Source organism: Dinoponera quadriceps, unplaced genomic scaffold, assembly GCF_001313825.1.
Source record: "Dinoponera quadriceps isolate SergipeBrazil2010 unplaced genomic scaffold, ASM131382v1 scaffold426, whole genome shotgun sequence".
In the NCBI taxonomy this organism is placed as follows: domain Eukaryota; kingdom Metazoa; phylum Arthropoda; class Insecta; order Hymenoptera; family Formicidae; genus Dinoponera; species Dinoponera quadriceps.
Window position 1 is genome coordinate 51,269 of NW_014554535.1, and position 16,916 is coordinate 68,184.

The following is a 16,916-nucleotide window of genomic DNA, read 5'->3' on the forward strand; positions in this document are numbered from 1 at the left end:
CTTCGCGCGCGTTGATCACGATCGTCCGTTTACCGTCCGATGTGCGGCTCCGTGTGCGGCTTGGAAATTATCCTCTCTCATTAAAACGGACGATTTCGCAGGAAATGCCGTGTGACCGTTTAATTCCACAATAACCGTTTTTCAATGTTGCCACGCGGAATTCCATTATTAATCACATTTCGCCCGATTAATTTCGACGATGAATTTCAATCGCACGAATTAAATATTTATTATTAAACCCGAAGCTAATACGTGTCCATTTACATACTTGATTTCTTTTTTCGATTAATTTTGCGTTATGAAACTTAACCGTTAACCAGAAGTAGCTCGCTCATCACGGTTAGTCGATTCGTCTTGTGATACGAATTAATTCATCGCGCAGAAATAGCTCTCCCGACGTAGCGCGGTAATCGGTACAGCGCGAGTAATCTGCGTAGTTTTTTTTGCGTGCTTTATCCCGGCAACAACTGGCGACGTAACCTCGCCTCGTATAATTACGCGGTGGCTAAAGATCGACCGATGACGGATCGAGATCGGCCGATAGGTCGCTCATAAATACGCGACGACGGCGATTTCGAGCCGATTAAATGTTATGTCGGTTCTAAAGTGCATCCGCGGTAGCTCACCTCGACGAGGAATCCAATCTCGAGTTCGAATGTAGTTTTAAGCGGTGCGATAAAGGGAAAGAGATTGAATCGTGAACTTTGCGAGCTCATCTTTTTTTCTTTCTCTCTCTCTCTCTTTCTCTCTCTCTCTCTCTTTCTCTCGCTGTTTCTCCATCCATTCGCTCATCCGTCGAAGATAATTTCGCGGGGGCCGCGCGGAATGACAACCTCGTTCGTAATAAGTACATTGCTCTCGTCGGGGAATAGCGATCTCCGGAATTTCCGGCCACGAAGACCTCAAGAGATTGCACGCTAAACGAGATAAGCTTTCTTTCGCACTTTTCACGAACACTATTGTAAGAACGCGAATTTATCGCCGTCTTCTTCTCCTTCTCAGCCGATCCGATCGAATCTCCAGTCTACGGCCGCGACTGCGTAGGCATTTTCATTTTCCGACGCGACTTACTTCCTCGGCCCGCGCGAAAAGCCGCTTCGAAAAGCGCGTCCATTTACGCGCGCGAGGAGACTTCGCTCTGCTATTATCGAAACACGCGAGCGCGACCTTTAACCTTCGTTCTACGCGACATATGATGTCAGCTTCATTCGGAAGTCTTAACACCGCGCTCTCGTCGCACGCTCTTCGACTTTCGGGGGGGAGGGGGGAGACCGAGCACTCTTATTTAAGTTGTCGCTCGAGAGTCCTTGATTAAGTAATTGGAAGACTAATAGACGAGAAGTCGCGCCGCAGGTGGAAGATAAATACTGCGTGATCCTCGTGAACGGGAGATAAGCGCCGAACTCGTTAGGCGGGACAGCATGTACGGCGAACAATAACCGGGAAAGTGCGTCGGCGGATTAACGTGCGTGCCAGCTTGGAGGAAAAGAAGAAGAACGAGCGATGACCGATTTGTCCTGTGAATACCATGAATCGACTGTCGCGGAAACAGAGGGATCGTTCATAAAAAAGTAGCTCAGTTTGTTAGCTAAATCTCAGTGGTCGATTTGAACTCAGCTGGAACTTCGCTAACCGTCTCGATGTTGTTGCTAATGGTTGGTTATTACGAAAAATTTATTAGCTGAGATCAAGAATGCACATCAGCGCGAGAAGCCAAGAACCGGTAACAACCGTTTCTAAGTATTTCTTATTTCTTATTGTCATTACGGCGGTATTTATAGTCCAGTCTTTTATTTAAGATCGTCTCAGGTTTCTCTTCGGATGCTCTGTGGTGTAGCCGATGAAACGGCTAATTCAGTATTTGAAGATGTACTCAAGACGACCTTAAATAGAAGACTATGAATCTCGCCGTAGTTGTCTCTATTTCAGAGAAACGTCTTGTAGCGAATTCGATTATCCGCACTACACTGGATTAGTGCATATCAAAGACTACTATAGTAAGGTCCGGTTTTTCATTTTCTAGTTAACTTAATTTAGATTCAACCTGATGACAACGCAAAACATTGCGCTAATTTTTCTAATCATGGTTAATTATTAAACTGACGGTATTGTAGTGGTAACTTTTAAAGTTTAACGAGAAATTAACTATGAATGGAAAAACATTTTCAAATGGTTTTGCAAATGCAATTTAAGAAAAAGTAATGTTCGTTGTAGCAGATACTTTAAGAAAGAAAAAAATATAATGTCATGTGAAAATTAGAAAACCGACAAATATTTAGCAGTCCACTGGACCGGAGTTAGGGTTAAATAACGGTTTCATGTATAGCAGCCTTCAGCATATACCGATCCAGTGTAGTGCGGGTGATCAAATTCGCTATTAGTTGCCACGATCACATCGTAGCTCCTCTTACCGTTCATTTTCCTGCGTCCGTGAGGACGCAAGAGCGATTTTCACAGTCCCTGCGTAGCTCGAATTTCCGCCGCCGCGGCTAATATCGCATTACGCGAACGCGCTATAACGCGATTACCGACAATGATCCGTAATCGCGCGGCTGTTAATTATTTCTTAATAGGGCGCGCGGAGCACGGAGGCGCGCCAGTGAAAATTGCTGGGAAAGATAACTCGCACTATATCAAGGCTATCGCGAGGAAACTCCCTCCCCCTCCTCTCTCTCTCTCTCTCTCTCTCATAGTACCGATAATCATTGACGATACGATCTGTGGAATATCTGTCGATACGTGGAATGCCGCGAAATGGTTTTCGGCGTTTCCGAAGCCGGATGCAATATGTCGATCGACCTTATCGAGCGCAGCGCGCGATTGTTAAAACACCGCGAGCGTAATTGGAAAGCTTTCGGCCGTCCGATACGTAAACTATGCGCCCGCGAAATTGGCCCGGCGCGAGATATTCCAGCCGATATTTTCCGCCCGGGGCTGGTCAAAGGGATCGTCTATTTGTGCAGTCTAATCGCCGTTCGCGTTGCTCAAGTTTATGGGGTGTGTGGAATCGGCGCGCCAGCTCGTAGCCGTGATAATCGAGGTCTCGATCGTTATTCAATAAATGTTAAATGCAATACACACGCGTGTGTATGTCGGCGTGTGTTGAAAATACACACGGTCTTCTATCCGCGTCTCGCTCGACGGGTTCGAAGTTCGTTTTTCCCCCAACTCGGGAGAAGACACCACTGCTTCACGTGGGCGAGAAAATCACGTTGGAACAGCAGACGCGGAAAATTCGTACACGGAAGAAAAAAACGCTGTTGTATTTGCTGTAGAATTTCCAACAGCATGCGTGATTGGGACGAATTGAATCTTCTCAATTCAATAGCAATATCATTGAAACCAATATCCGAGTTATTGGAGCAATGTATGATGCATTACACTGTAAAAAAAAAACATTTCGTACCTGTGTTATAATCGGTCCTTGTTAAAATTTTCGTGTTAAATTTCTCGCATACTCGCGTGTTAATTTAACATATTGTAGTTAAGTTATTTCAACATCTTATGTTGATATTCAACATGTGTAAGTATTAAAATAACACATCGTATTTCAATATCGACTAACGTATTAGTTTTGCGTTAATTTCGACATAATATTTGTGATACTTTTCAACATATTTACCTTGTGTTAAATTAACACAAAAATTTGAGTTTAGGACATGTGAAATGTATTAAGTTTAACGTAAAATTGTTCACGGTGTAGATTCAGTAATATTTTACTATCGAATCAAGAGGATTTAATCCAATTACGCTTGGACGTCCCATTGATGCAACAGCATTTTTCCCTCTGCAGACACGCGATACCGACGCAAGGAGGGCCGGTGGGTGCGGGAATACTTCGTCTTCCCCTGAGTTTCAAGTTCAGCCTCACCTGTCCGATGTCATCCAACAGCTTGTACTGATTCAGCTTGATATCGCCTTGCCGGTTATCGATGGACACCCTTCTGCTCTCGCGGAGGGGTCTCCTGCGGTTCCTGGGCGAGCCCTGAGGGCTGCCATAGGGCGAATACGGGCAGTACGGGTAGATGGGCCTGACGGTGACGCTGCCGGCGTCTCCGAGGTACCGTTGCGGCCCGGTCTCGCCAGGTAACGACGTCTTTGTGGCGGAATTGTCGTCTGTCACGGTGGTCGGCGTGCTTTCGCACTTCCCGCTCCTCACGAAGACCCCCGTGGCCGTGGTGTTGTTGTTCGTCGGTGACACCTCGGTGTCTCGCGAGCCGGCGATCTGCAAGGATATCCTGCGATCCGGTAGATGCAGCTCGCCATCGCTGCGATCCTCCGACTGGGTCGCCAGTAGCTGGTACACCTTGACCGACGTCTTGGCGGATGACGACGACGCGACGACTACGGGCGTCCTCTCGGCCTTGGACGCTTCGACGCTCCCCGACGAAGTGTCGTTGGAACACGCCACCTTCTCATCCTTCCTGCCTGCGATCTCGGCCGTGACACGCTCTGCGGAACACGGCGGATCCTCGCGGGATCCCACCGGTGACGTCTCCCGGGTCTTCCCGCAGCCCAGACCGACGGCCGACCTGTCCAGCCTGCGGTTCGTTTCGCAGGAGATACGGTGGAGCGCTTCCTTCAGACTGCCGGTGTCGAGTGACTCCTTCGGGAGGCCGTCGTGGGACGCCGCAGAAGAAACGACGCCGGAGGCGACGTCGCTTTTCACAGCGAGCGTCTGATTAGCCGCCTCCCTCGGGAGCCGGGGCTGCGCTGATAAGTGGTCTGGTTACGGGCACATAAAAGGAAAAACTTAGGAAACTCCACCGTTACCTCTATCTCCTAACGGATCTATTTAGTTTCCGCTTTGTTTCAATCTGGCTTTAACTTCGACCTCTTTCTCTCTTCCTCTCTTTCTCTCTCTCTCTCTCTCTCTCTCTCTCTTTCTTTCTTTCTCCCCCTTCTCCCCCTGTCTTTTTTTTCTTTTTCTCTCTCTCGCTCTCTTTCTCTCTTTCTTCCTTCTTTCCCCCTTTCCCTTTCTCTCCGTTTCTCGCTCATAGTGGCAGTTAGATGCTAAAATGTTTTGCAGTTCACAGACATTATGGGCGAAACGTTGACGAAATCTAGCGAAACCAACTGCGGGAGAAACTAGCTGCGGGCTGTGCCGTTCGTTAGTCTTCGTGAAAAAAGGGGGGCAAACTATTTTTATTATGTATATATATTTATGTATGTATGTATGTACGGTGTAAGTAGTATGTAGTACAGCGACTTTTGCGATCGTAAAACGATTATTATATATATTTATATATGTGCGACTTGCCGTCGTCGCCGGGGCGCTCACGAATATTCTCGCTCGAGATACGTTTCTCCGGAGGAACCATTACCACCCCCGTCCCCCCGTTTCTCTTCAAGGGTCGCCGTCCAATTTTGGGAATCTGCGCTCTATTACGGCAATATCAAATACAACTGCGGGACGGCACCGGGTTCGCTGGATAGTGTGACGCGGTTTACTTACCGGCTCCCGCCGTCTCCGCGTCCCTACTAAGATTCTGACGGCTCCCCTGCCGAGGCGAGGTCTCTTCCCTCAGGACCTCCTTCACCTCCTCGATGTCGGGCATATCGAGGCCGGCGCTCGACACCTTCCTGTGTATCTCTGTCGTCGGCATCCTCTCCGATGTGCCGATCGACGTCTTCTCGCCAAGGCTCTCTTCAGCCCTGGGTATCCTCGTGATTCTGCGCTTCTCCTTCAACGACTGGGACTGGGACGGGGACTGGGACTGGGACGAGTCCTGCTGTTGCTGACTCTCCGACGAGACGCTGCCCTTCCTCTCCTCGTCCAAGCTACCCACGCTGGTCGCGTAGCCGCTGCTCTCTCGTCGGGCCTTCCGGAAGATACCCGGTGGACGCGACCGCGCGGTCTTCTTCGAGCCCTCCGCCTCCTCGAGGTAGAGCGCGCTGTCCTTGCGTATCTCCTGGATCTCTCCGCTGTCGGAACTCTCCTCGGACGACACCCGCGATGGGCCAGCTCGCGCGTCCACCGACAGCTGTGTGCCTGAAGGCGAGACCGTTACCTTCGAGTAAGAGGGTGACTCTTCGTCGATCGCACCGCGTCTGCAAAAGAGAAGAGAAGAACGCCTGCTCAGTCAAGGTTGAACATTTTCTCATGGTCGCGCCGCCGAAATCTTGAAAAACAACGCTTGTCTCGCGCAAACATCGGCAAAAATCACGATCAATTTATGACACGAAGAGGCCGTGTGAGGGAAAATGTCGCGGTTCATTGTGTGCGCAACGCGTGCAACACGTAATACACGTGTTGAGCTTTCTTCATTTTTTTTTTTTTACTCTTTCGCCGAAGGAAACTGCACCGTCATCTAATTAGAGTGATGTAACCTTTTCTCCGCGAACAGTGATCGAAATAACTTCCGGTGGTCGCACGCCCCGCGACATATTTACCGTCCTTCTATATAAAACGCGCGGGATTCTTTTTTTATCAAAGCGCTGCCGCCTCATTAATCCGTCGTCGCGCCGAGCGCACCGGGGGCACGGCGGTAAGTCGGCAAACAAAATGTCAGACAGCTAATGCGCCGTGTGCGCGCGGAATTATATCGTGCGCGCGCGTCTGCGCCGAGATATAATCGGGTACGATGTCTGACAGCATAAAATAATCACGTACCGGAAAGCGCCGTCGACTAAACCTTTTCAAACGGCGCCGCGCGAATGACTTATAAATAAAGTGTTGATGAAGCGTACGGGGTCTCGTGCGATCCGATGCACGGACCGCTCGTTTATCCACGATAACGAGCAATGTCGAAATGCCGATAAGTCACTCTTTCTCCCTTACCTTTTCTCTCTCTCTCTCTCTCTCTCTTTCTTTCTTTCTCTCTCTCTTATTCTCTCTTGTCTGCCCGCCCTTTCTCTCCTCCCTCCTCCAACCAGAGTCGAGAATAGATAAATCCGGAGCTCTTAAGTGACCTTCCGTCTGGCGGAAGAAAGATTCACAAAACGACGTCGCAAGATTCACGTCACCCTCGTACATTCACCTCTGTACGTTCGTTAACATGTTCGTTCATCAACGTCACACGTGCGTGACGCAACGATCGCTCACGAGAGACCAGCGTTATATACATGAGACGGCAATTAATTTTCTTCCTGTGTCGGTCCCATATAGAAAATTTCTCCAGATATAATTGGCACTCAGTCCGATTTCCTAAAATAATTATGGATTCTAGTCGGGAAATCTACGCAGGTTCTGATTAGAAGCATAGTATTTAAAACATACGATTTTGAATGGGAAACATAAACAGATTCTATTTGGTCACCTAACGTTTCCCCAAAGATTTTTTCTGGTATCTATTTTATACCATAATTGAACAAAATATACAAAATATTTTGATTCATATTCTCAACTTATCTTGATTGATAAAGATGCCCCTAAAAGTGGCTTAGAAACTTGATTGGTTGAAGAGCCACATTTAAGAGCACTTTTATTGATAAAAGTGAATTGAGAATATGAGCCTTTATACTTTGCAAGAATACGCACATATAATATATGTGCGTATATATTATATACACACATTATGTGCGCGTCATCAGGTACAGTAATATTAAAATATAACCTCTCATTTATTAATCCCCTAATCTGATATTCAGTCAAACTGTCACTCGGCTCTAGCAATCGCACGCGATACGAAGCAAGGCGCAACGTACAATTAATTAGCATCGTGGAAAAGGGGGTTTCATCCCACTGGGATAAAAATGGGATTCCCAATTAGTATCATTATGGGATAACCCGTTTTAGAATAATTTTGAACATTCTAATCGGAATCTGTGCTATATATGGGAAAATCTGGGAAAATTTCTATGCGGCCCAAGCAATATCTATGTCTAGAAGTTATTTCATGAACGTCCTTTAGATATTTTATTGTCTAAAAGACGTAAATGTTATCTGGAAAGATCAAACTAAGTCTACTTTGCACAATTATATAAAACAAATAAAAATGTGAACTGGTCTGTGGGAAGAAAGTTATCCAAATAAATTCTGATAGCGAACGCGTTAACGTGTTCGACATAGTCCTTGAAGGAGCATCGAAGGTAAAACACGCGATCTCTGCGACCACAGGAGTATATCGAGTAGCACCGGTCGATAAATTATGTTGAATCGCGTTACACACGAAGAGAAATAATTTAATTATCCCATAATATGCGGTACGCGCTTTCGCGCGGAACGACGTTTGCACAAGTGTCGAATTGAAGTGATAACAAATGTCATAATTACGACGGAGACTTGACACGAAGAGACGCGAAAGATGCGTTTTATTGATATCCGTCGTGTTGATCTCACAGGACCACCGACGAATATCGTGGCGTCTCACGCAAACGCGACAGTCGAAATCACGACTGTCGTTTGAGGCGATTTGCGGCGCGCCGAGTAAACACGAGAGATGCATTTATCAATTCCATATACACCGTCGTGTGGTGTAGCCACCCTTCGGGTCAATAGCTGTGCGAATGCATGCAATGATCAGTTAAACATCGGAGTCGACCGTGAGAGGAAACGGGATGAGCGAAGCTCGCGGTTAAATCCCGCGGAGCTGTATAGAAGCGCGCGCTTTGTGATGAAAATCTGACTGCGCGCCACTGTTCATAACGGTCAAAACGGTAGAAATATGAAATTTAAATGGCCGATCTCGTGGCCCAGATTGCGTTCGTTTCCGAGATAAAGCGAGAAAGGTGAAGCAAGAAAGGAGGAAAGAGAGAGGGAGAGATAAATAAAAAGGGATAGAGGGGAGTGACACAGATAAATAAATAGATAGATAGATAGATAGTTAAATAGATTCATAGATATTTGTTATACGCTTCTCCTCAAGCGCAAGGAGAGAGAGAGAGAGAGGGGAGGGGGGAGTGGAGAAGGGGGAAGAGAGGAGGAGGGCAGGATCGCCGACACGTGTAAGATGAGTCTGCGTTCCTTTAGATACGAGCGGCTTTTTTCCCGCTCGCGCACAAAAACTCGTCGCCGCGAAACTCGCGAGTTCCGCGCCGTTTCGCGATAGGCGCTGCGACAAAATCAGGAATATTTTCCCACATCGCACAAAGTGGCGAAACAGGAGATTGTTGATTCCGATAGACCTTATGAATTATTGAATTCGTTATCGTGCGATTATTCGTATTAGAAATTGAGTTTGTCTATGTGTTTCAAACGAAGAAGGGATGTTCCTTTTCCCCAAGAGCCACAGACGACCTCGTCTTCCCCGTCCCTCCTCTTGTCTTCTAATTTGTTGGAAATGTGCCACGCGAAAAGATTCATGTGAATTATATCCACGACCTTTCCGCAGCATTTCCTATTTCCGCAAGTATCTGCAATTTCTCGCGTACAAACCATCGGTTCACGTGTCGAGGTTTAATATAAAGTTAAACGCGCGAGAGAGATGTATTATTTGCTTCTGAGCGAGGGTCGCGTGACTTTTTTTATAACTGTTATTTAGCGAAGATTAAAAGCTTTGTTTGCGTGACGATGCAACTTCCATGCATACTTCACCTGGTAGCCAAGAAGGAAAGGGGGGAGAGAGAGAGAGAGAGAGAAGAAGCCTGCGCTGCACAAGTCTATCGCATTTTCACGAGCGTAAAAAGCCGGCTGATCCAAAACATCGATAATGCGACAGTCCATTTTTCATTCTTAGTATACAATAGAATAATGGAGAGCGCAACGTTATACTTCGCGACACGCGAGGCCGGCGCCGTTCACAGCCGTCTGCGGCGTAATGTAAGATTGAAGTGCAATTCATCATGAAGCCGGTGCTCGGTATGCGGACCAATTGTATCCTCCGAACTAGGCCAATGAGTGCAACGGCGGGAGATGCGAGATCTGCATTCACGCTGCTCGAGCAAAGTCCCATCGAAACGCTCCCCTTAACTTAACTAAGAGGGTTGCTCAAAGGCTTGTTCCGACGCAGGCGAATTTAATTTTGCGAGCCGGTGTTAATAAGGTTGCGCATAGTATACAACGAGGAAAATATGTACGGTAAAGCAATAACAATAGATCTGAATGAGATATTACGCTGGAAGTGCGTTTCAAGTTTTTGTCGTCATTAAGCTCGACTTAACAAATTTACACTTAACAAAAGCAAATTTAATGAAGAAACGAACTTTAAAGTAATTTTATATCTCGTTCCTGCATATTTCCACAAGTTTATCTACATTTCTCGGTTGATATGACAAGAGAGTCTTTGAGTTTCTCAAATCCAGAAAGGGACGAGTACTCTGAAAACTCGGAACTGCTACCTTCACTGCGCACCTCTCTCGTTTCTTTTCTTCCTCGTCGGTATTTATAGTCGCGAGAATTACTTGCAACTCTTGACTGAGATCATAATTAATTACAGTTTGGTATTCACCGGGCCGTTACTCAGCTGTTTCGTGCCCCGTGGATCAATATTGTTCGTATGAAATAAGTACACAGCGATGAGTAGTCGGAGATTCACGAAGTGATGATTATTTGTCAAATAATGACGGGCTATGGAATAATACGGACTAATATTTAAATTGTCGTTCGTTTCATTCTGAGTGAAAAGGACTTTACAATGTGCATCGCGATACGGGCGAAATTGTTTCGAAATTACGGCAATTAATCGTTCACGTGCGAGATCGAATTCCACTTGGGGGGTGTGTGTACTGAAGACTTCGACGATTTGCCAATACGAGCGCACAGGGAGCAGTTGTGCGCATCATTGATTACAAATACACTGAATAAGGCGAGGCGAGTTCCGCGCAAAGCCATCTAACTATTCCCGCGTATTATCCGCGTGAGCTGCGCACACAGTTCAGAACTGCGCGCGCGTGCCGTAATATCAAGTGCTCCTTCAATTATATTTAACTCTGACATTTGAATATCAACCAAGCTGACATAATGAACGGTTGCTTTCATTATCGACGGGAATTCGACGTCGGAAAATAAATAGCTCGTCGACGAGCGATCCCTGCCCTCAAAACGCCGAACTATATTTCCAAAACCTCCACAATGTCTCCTCTTCACAAAATCCCAACAATCGTCGGATCTTTTCGAACAATTTATTCGAGTTTAACCCGTTGACGGCCACGTTGAATTCACGCGTGAGTCCAACACATCAGGCTCAATAAATCTAGCGTATTTATTTTTATTAATGAAATATCTTAATGATTAATTTTAATTAAATGTCTGTGTCCATTCTATTGGCGCAACAACATTTTCACTGTGCAGTAAAATCATTCCTAATTAGGTAAATAAAACCGTCGGAGCCACAAACGGAGGAAACTCGCACGTCACCCAGATATGGGTGACCGCATCAACGTGTCAAAGTTTGCCGGTCTTTCTCCACGGCCTAATCTGATCGGGTATTTCGCGATAGGCTCCGACAGCAGTCGGCAATTTGTGTTCTCAGTACGATTTCAACGCTCGTATAAGTGCACGAGTCACCATGCGCAAGAAATGCGCGACGTCAAAGAAAAACCGGCCGTATGTTGATAGACGCATACGTGCGGAGATGAGCGTCATCCGAAGAATGCGCATCGTCGTGCGAGAAGTTGCACTGTGCATGCGAGTGTACTTGTTTGGCGCGCGAACGATTGCGAGGCGCGCGTGAAAGAGAAACCCGCGATTGCGAAGAACCCCGATCGTCGATCTGTCATTTTCATGGAAATCAATTCTAAATGTTAGCTGCATATTGATGGAAATAATCTACACGTTTATAAAGTTAGAAAACGATATTCGGAAGCTGAAATATTCACAACTAAAAATGACACTTTTACGCGTTCCATAAGATTATATAAAAATGTAGTATTTTTAACTTTTTTTTTTATTTTTTCTAAACCACATTTAGAATTTTAATGAATTATTATCATTATAATGTTAAAGACTAATGTTGAGAAATTATACAACAATTTCAGAATTTTTGAACATTTTGTTTTGAATATATAATCACAGGAAATTTACAATTTATAATATAATATTGTTGCGATATATATGCACATGTACATACATATTTAAATATTTATATACCACTTTCTATTATATGTGCATCTTTATTAGCTCAACTGACGTATAAATAAATAAATTAATAAAAAAATAAATAATATATCCATGATTGTAATATTCTGCATATATTTGCCTTAATTTCGCTTAAAATTAACATTCATTATTTAAACAGTTAAATAAAATTGTAGGTAAGTATTTTTTTGTTTTAGTAAATAACAAACTATTAAAGGGCTTCTTATAATGTCGCCAGTGAAAATCCGGTATTACGGACCAACTGCTTTAAATTCAAGCCGAACGTCAAATTGATCGAGAAGTTCGGTTCAGTTTTGCGGTCAAAGTTGACTCGATTGCGCTCAAGGGAGACGGATCATTCATCAATCAATTAATCGCCCTCGTTGTCTACGATCCACTGCCGATATTCTCGCAATACTTCCGTGAATCTTTATCGTAGAAAGCGGCCAGTTTGTCGTCGAAGTGGGCGGATAATTCAATCGAACTTTTTGACTAACGGAGGAAATTCCTCATAAGATGAGATCTCTGTCATTCTACTCGCGTAAATTCATCCTCCAGGCTAGACACGCTATGGCGTATCTAATAAAAGTACAAAAAGCGGTTTTCGCACCTCGGCGTGGAGAAAAGTTTCCATTCGTAATTCGTCGAGCACATCGAGCGCGGAAAATCGTTTTTGCCCGCGTTTCTTGGGTCGAACGTATGCGAGCGCGTAAATAGCCGACCGTCACCTGTTACGATCGACGGGTTGGGGGGGGGGGGNATCGTTGCGGCGTACAGCGTTTCATAGAAAAACACTTAACACTCGAGAGAAGGAGAGCGAGAGAGAAGAAAGATGGAAAGAACGATCGGCGAATGCCAACGAATGCAATCGGGCGGGTCTCGATCGCGCCGGGTTGGCAAAAACCGGGCGCCACGTGTCCGCAATTCTTACGTACGTGAAGCACGTAGTAGCGCGGTATGCGCATTTATCTGCATTTTGTCCCGCCGTGGCGTTGTGCGTACGTTACGTACGTTACATATCGACCGACAAATGAGTGATACGCGTAGGTAGCCGCAACGAGAATCAAGAGAGGCTCTCGATGCGCGAAACGCATACACCGGCGGCGGTTTTTAATCATATACCGTTACGTTTCCAGAAGAGATAAAAATCCGCAAACCCGATGGCAATTAATCGGCCGTATGATTCGCCCTTATTTTTATCGATAGCTCTGCTTTATCGATTTTTTCCCCACGTTAATTATCCCCCTCGAGGCCGGCCCTCTCGCGATGTATCCTTCAAACGACGCCCACTCTTTCTCTTTCTTCTTAGCGTAGTTCCACTATAACGGTCACACTTCTTCGCAATCTTAGCGGATATAATAACGATGTGTGCGTATCCATATTCCTTTTCATTTCGAAACTTCCTTTTGCATCCTATTTTCACACCACATAATAATGTACTCAACTTTTTTTATTGTATGTATTTATGTATAGGAGACTGTCCCATTCCCTCAGCAAAGTAACGTCGAAAATTTCTAATTAGACCAGACATTTCTAATTGGTATCATTTTGAATATTCGTGCATTATGATTGATTATTTTGTAAACCGATAACGATGCTCCAAAGCAGCAGTCATGATGCACAAATATTTAGAAATGATGCACCTAATTGGAAATTTCCGATGTCACTACGTATCTAAAGAATAAGAACATTATTAATGGAGTATTTTTGTATTTAAGATTTACATGAAACTTCGACACATTATATCATAATACTATGTATTTGAGAAGAGGTCTCCCCATTAATTTTAAATAAATCTATCTCTCTCTTTTTCCCTCTTACTCCCTCCTCTTTCTTTTTCATCTCTTTCATTTTATTTTATTTCTCTCTTTGTAAAATTCTTTAATAACTCTTTTTCTTTATCTACGTGTCAACAGACTGTAATAATTTTTCTTTCCAATGCATTTTTTTTTCTTTGAATTTTTCTTCTCTTTTATTATTTTCTTGTTTTAAACTAATTTATGTAATTTATTTATAACTACTTACTTCTATTGATATATAAACTCATTAATATGATTAGCGTTTAGCATGTATACTTTAAGTCTTTAAAAGACCTTGCTCTAGGATTATATTAAACGCTCTTCTCTCTCTCTCTCTCTCTCTCCTTAAGATACGATTTTTCTTTTCTTTTAAGATCTCATTAATTTCTCTTCCGCTAAGAAGAATGAAAGCTTATTTACCGCAATTAAAGAGCGTAACACCGGTGGGAATTAAACTTGTGCTTCGAGCGTAGGGGCCAACGACGAAGTTAATATTTTCCACGCGCCTTGCGGCTGCTTCCGAGACCGCGCTGGAAAATAAACGCGCAGGAAAATAAATGGTTAGCTCGTTATTAAACGGAAACTGATCAGCCGGTTCTCGCGGAGAAAGCGCAAGAAACGTGAAAATCTCACGTACACCTTCAGCGTGAAATTGCGTAATGCGCCGCCGCTGATAAACGTGCGCGATCGTGAAGGGATCGCCGTGTTATTCGCTCGCTCTCTCGCTCGTGTCGTCCGTGACTTACAGCCACGTGCGTCACTTTGTATTTCCATTTATCGTCCCGCGGCGAAATACCTCGTGTCGCTGTCGTTATCCGCTCGTGTCCACGGCCAATATTGCAGAAACCGAGCGACGGTTCGGAGGAGCAGGAGGAGGTGAAGCGATAAGAGAACGTCGTAACTCGTAATAATCTTATCGCGCGGTGGATGATTCTGCGACCTGAACGTCGCGCGATTATCGCTTCGCTCTATTAAGAGAACACGATTCGCGTACATACGCGTCCATCGCACAATGTTGCATTCGCGTAAATATTTATTTTGTCCGGACGTAGCTGCCCGGTTTAACGTGCGTAATTGTCGGTGTTTCTTCGCGCGTAACGTGTACGAGGCGCACGCGTGATTTTGTTCCATTAAATTCCGAAATTGGGAAATTACGACTTCTTCCGTGCGCTAAAGCGTAAATTACTCTTCACTGTGCGCCGACATTCGGCGTATAAACGAGGCGATATAAAGCAATTTATTTAATCGTATATTGTCGTATACGTTTTTCGTGCGACAACGATTGATGCGATCGCGTGATCGAGAACATTACTATTCATTCCTTTGCGAATAAAGCGCTACGTTCGCGGCTATTTGAAGGATTCTCCCTTATCCTTCTCTAACCTTCTCCTTCTCTTGAATATTAAACGTAACGAAGGCTTATCGCGACAATATGGTTAATATAATACAAGGATTCGTAATTACTTCGCGTCACGCTGCTTTCATATCGCATGTTCAAGCCCAGGCATTCCTATTTAATGTGCTCTGATAATATCGGTATTTTAAAGTCCGACCGGCGTCGACGTCGATTTTTTCCCTCTTTTTTTCCCCCAATTATATTTGGAACGTGATCTATTCGTAACTAGAGTCGAACGTCAAACATATTATTAACTAATTAGTTCGATTCACCAATTAACTTCTTGATAATTCAATCGAGAGAGAGAGAGAGAGAGAGCAACGCGCAATAAAATAACGGTGAGAATTTATCCTGACAATCGACACGGAAGATCACACTAATTGGACATCGAAATGGCACCTATCGGCGTCATTCGACTTTTATTCTTAGCTCTTTAAAAACTTTCTTCGCTATCCGCGCGATCTTCCGTGCGCGCGCGCTCTAAGAATTCAACGGAGCGACTTAATTACGCGTCTTCAACGGACTTTCGTGAAAACGACCGGCAACAGGAGAGGGAGAGAGAGGGAGAGAGAGAGAGAGCTTGCGCAACGAAACCGTCTCGTTAGTCCCGTTCGTAAAAGGAGGAGGAGGCGGCCCTAAAGTCTACCGTGGCTGATCTGGACGCGTCTTAATTAAGATTCATGCCCGTGAGGCATTAAACAGACGCGAACGGCATGCCCGAGAGGTGGCATCGGATAATTAATTATTATTTCAGAAACGAGCGCACGCGTCGCGACGTACGCTCTTTCGCTCTTCCTTCGTCCAAAGGACGACGGATCGACCGCGAGGTCGGCGTAATCAGGCCGAGTGTGTGGGTGACGGACCAATATGTTAATTAAACTGTAATTACACCGTAATAACTTGCGAGCGCGCCGCTTGTGCCTGTCTTAATGCGGAACGCGGCGAACGCATGGGCGTTTATCGCCCGCGTGGCACTCGCGAATTTAATCCGGATGCGTGCGCCCGCACAGAAGTCTTATTCTGCAAGTATTGCGAATGTGATGTAATATGCCTTTTTAATTCTAAATTTAATTTTACTTATATGAACATCGCGTGTAACTTCGTTTCACAACTTTAGAATCAGCCGGGCACGTTTAACGTTCATTATGTGCCACACGGTCAAAAATATTTTGTACTAAAATCGGCCCTTGCTCTTGTTTTAAATTTTTGACATACCTATGTATTAATTTAACATATTGTGTTTATGTTATCTTAATGTATATATATATATTTTTTGTTGAGATATTCAACATATGTGACGTTGCTGTCAAATGTTAAAATAACATATTTTATGCTTCAGTGTCGATTAACATATTATAGGCGTTAATTTTATGTTAATTTTTTACATATTTGTGGATTTTCAACATTTTTAACATATACCTTGTGTTAAATTAACACAAAAAATTGTGTGGGCTATTTTGACATATAAAAGGTGTTGAATTTAACACATAATTTTTTATTATGCAGAATATAGTTCCAGATCGTCCGCGCGATCAAAAGATTAAATTAAATTAATTCTTCGCGTATCGAGAAGGTTTGTAAAATTACCGTTAGTTAGATATAGTTTAGTTTTTAATTTCTCGAGTGAACGATTATTATTTCCTGATTTATAATAACACCGATTGCACGAAAACTCGAGTGATGACTGAATAAGCCAAGATATGATGAATAAATACATAATTCCAGTTAAATCTTTTTATTCTGTTTCATTGGCTCCCTGTTGGCC

General features: G+C 44.4%; 1 protein-coding gene across 12 annotated transcripts in view; it reads right to left on the minus strand.

The window, feature by feature from the left end:
- LOC106751939 (calcium/calmodulin-dependent protein kinase kinase 1) overlaps window positions 1–16,916 on the minus strand; it is a 94,075-nt gene that overhangs the window by 15,986 nt on the left and 61,173 nt on the right. For 4 of the 12 annotated variants that reach the window (XM_014633240.1, XM_014633232.1, XM_014633233.1 and 1 more), the window contains exons 1-3: window positions 14,552–16,354; window positions 5,456–6,051; window positions 3,872–4,725 (exon numbers count right to left, since the gene is read on the minus strand). In XM_014633240.1, the coding sequence (XP_014488726.1) occupies window positions 3,872–4,725; window positions 5,456–6,051; window positions 14,552–14,886 (1,785 nt within the window). In that variant the 5' untranslated portion in view covers window positions 14,887–16,354. Of the gene's footprint in view, window positions 1–3,871; window positions 4,726–5,455; window positions 6,052–6,781; window positions 6,903–12,566; window positions 12,698–14,551; window positions 16,355–16,916 lie in introns of those variants that run through there. The other 8 variants (XM_014633234.1, XM_014633235.1, XM_014633242.1 and 5 more) reach the window with 4 other exon arrangements.